At 47.3% G+C, this 2,489-nt stretch overlaps 1 protein-coding gene across 1 annotated transcript in view; it reads right to left on the bottom strand.

Moving 5' to 3' along the window:
* LOC102873734 (orphan sodium- and chloride-dependent neurotransmitter transporter NTT5-like) overlaps nt 1–2,489 on the bottom strand; it is a 9,682-nt gene that overhangs the window by 2,570 nt on the left and 4,623 nt on the right. The window contains exons 7-9 of the mRNA XM_006898734.1: nt 2,267–2,453; nt 302–503; nt 60–219 (exon numbers count right to left, since the gene is read on the bottom strand). Coding sequence (XP_006898796.1) covers nt 60–219; nt 302–503; nt 2,267–2,453 — 549 coding nt within the window. The remainder of the gene's footprint in view (nt 1–59; nt 220–301; nt 504–2,266; nt 2,454–2,489) is intronic.

Here is a 2,489-nt window from a genome sequence, read left to right as displayed (position 1 = left end):
TCCTAGGGATTCTCGCTGGGTGAGGGCATGGAGGGAGACACCTCGATTGGGGACATCACCTCCTGGCCCCGAAGATCCAGGCCACGGCCACGTTCTCCAAGAGGATAATAAGGAAGAGAGGCAGAAACGTCCAGTAATCGTCCATCAGGTTCACGAAGTAGCTGCCCGAGGGCGTGATGAAGATGAGGCTGCCCAGGAACATGGGTGCGCAGAGGCCCACTGCAGGGAGAGCGTCGGCTGGGATCAGAGTCGGGATTGAAGGCGGGCCGTAGGTGGGCGTCCCGGGTGAAGGGCAGGGTACCTGTGAGCATCGTGGGATGCTTCCTGAAGGTGGCGAAGGCGTCCTGGAGGGGGGTAATGATACCCTGCATGATCCACATCATCGTGTTCAGTCCCATACTCAGCAGCAACAGAAAGAGGATGATGGCCCAGAAGGTAGGCACCATATACACCGAGATGAGGTCGGTGAGGGCCACGAAGGACACGCCGGGCCCCTCCATAGCCTGCGAGGGGCAGAGGGAACGGCCAGGGCTCTCAGCTCAGCACGTGGACTCCCACCTCGTCCAGACGCCCCGGCCCCTTCCCCTGGGGAAGCATCTGAGGCGTCAGGGGTGGAAATCACTGCTCCCACTTTGGTCTCGAGGCACGGAGACCTCTTCTTCAACAGCCGCTGATCTAGTAATTTATTTTTTTTTTGTAAGATAAAATAGTAAAGATATTAGCACTGAAAAAAAATAGTAAAGATAATCTTCACCCTGAAACCCACAGCATCCCTTTTCAGCAGGAAGTAGCTAAGAGGATACGCCATCGCCATCCCCTTTTCCTTATGAATCAGGGAGAAGTCTCTCTCAGGGAGGAGTGATAGGGAATGGCAAAGGACACACTGACAAAGGAGATTAATCAGAACTGACTTTGACAAGCACTGCGGCAATTGGACAATTAAAACAGACATTCGGATGGCGGGGGAAGAAGAACAAACTGGGAAGGAGGGTAGAGAGAATGGTGCAGCAATGAAGGAATGAAAACCCAAAATCCCTGTAAATGTTCATTAAAACTAATAAAATTTAATAATAATAATAATAAATAGTAAAGATAGATTTATTAGAAAGTTACAGAAGATAGATTTATTAGGAAGTTACATCCCCAAAGGGACGGACCTCCCCTCTTTGAAAGGAAATGCGGAGGAGAAAGGCCTAGCAGTTCTTTTTTGAGTTGGTACGAACAAGCTTATAGCAACTGGAGTTCCTGGAGGAACAGAGGGTGCAACTGCCTTATCACAAAGGGATCCTGTGACCTCTCATTCTGGTTGTCCAGGCCACGTTGTTGTAGTTGTTGATTGCAGTCCAGTTGAGAGTGACTCATAGCGACTCTATGAAGCAAAAACCCAATGCCTTTCCAAAACCGTTGTCATTCCCCCAAGTTCATAGAGTCTCCAGAGGCGTGTGGTTTAGGAAGTGGATGCCACTCCTGCTTCCAAACCTGTTTTACAACTGAGAGCGCCACCAAACACTGTCCACATTGGGAAACCATTATGGTAACTGATACCCCAATGGGACAAAGCTTAGCATCACAGCAAACCCAGGTTACCTCATACAGCACATTGACAAAGAGTGATGTGCAAAGTGGAAGAGTGTTCCTCCAGATAAAACAGCACTAGTCTCATTTATCAGCGGTTTAGTGTCGTCAAGTTGAATACGAGTCAGAGTAAGCTTTGCACAAAACCCCTGAACTCTGTTCTAGAACTAACATCATTTCTGTACAGAACTCTGTTCTGTAACTACCACCATTTCTGTACATTTATAGAGTTTAGAGTTTGTAGAGTTGAGAGAGTTTGTAGAGTTTCCAGAGGCATCTAGTTTAGGAAGTGGATACAACTCCTGCTTAAATCCCAGCATAAATCAATCTGGAAGTTCATCCAACCTCTGTACATAATGGAAGCTGATCTAGCAATTTTTTTAAAAAGATAAAATAGTAAAGATAGATTTATTAGGAAGTTACATCCCCAAAGAGATGGACCTCCCTCTTTGAAAGGAAATGCGGAGGTGGAAGGCCTAGCAGTTCTTTTTTTGAGTCGGCATCAACAAGCTTATACCGATTGGAGTTCCTGGAGTTCCTGGAGCAACAGAGGCTTCAAACTACCGTATCACAAAGGGATCCTGTGACCTCTCATTCTGGTTGTCCAGGAGGCAACAGTGCACTGAAATTTCTGATGAATGGGTGGGTGGGGGGCTTTGGGGAACCCAATCCACAGACCTTACTTACTTACATTTTGAAATTCTTTCGTTAAGTTGCATTCGGTTATATGCTTTGTGACCAAGTTCTGGGTGTCTGTAGGGAGGTTGTTGAACCAGCTTGTGAAGATGCCCACTGGGTCCTGATACACAGCACTTGGGACCTTGGCCTCAGCAGGTAGCTTTCCAATAGTGACCAGATACTCCAGTTTACTAGTATTCCTGGGAACGGGGGTGGAAAAGAAAGGAAAGAAAAGA

This window comes from Elephantulus edwardii, unplaced genomic scaffold (assembly GCF_000299155.1).
Source record: "Elephantulus edwardii isolate Elephantulus edwardi_28Jun2011 unplaced genomic scaffold, EleEdw1.0 scaffold00236, whole genome shotgun sequence".
Classification (NCBI taxonomy): domain Eukaryota; kingdom Metazoa; phylum Chordata; class Mammalia; order Macroscelidea; family Macroscelididae; genus Elephantulus; species Elephantulus edwardii.
The sequence above is the reverse complement of the archived record's forward strand: the minus strand, read 5'-3'. Positions and strand labels throughout refer to the sequence as shown.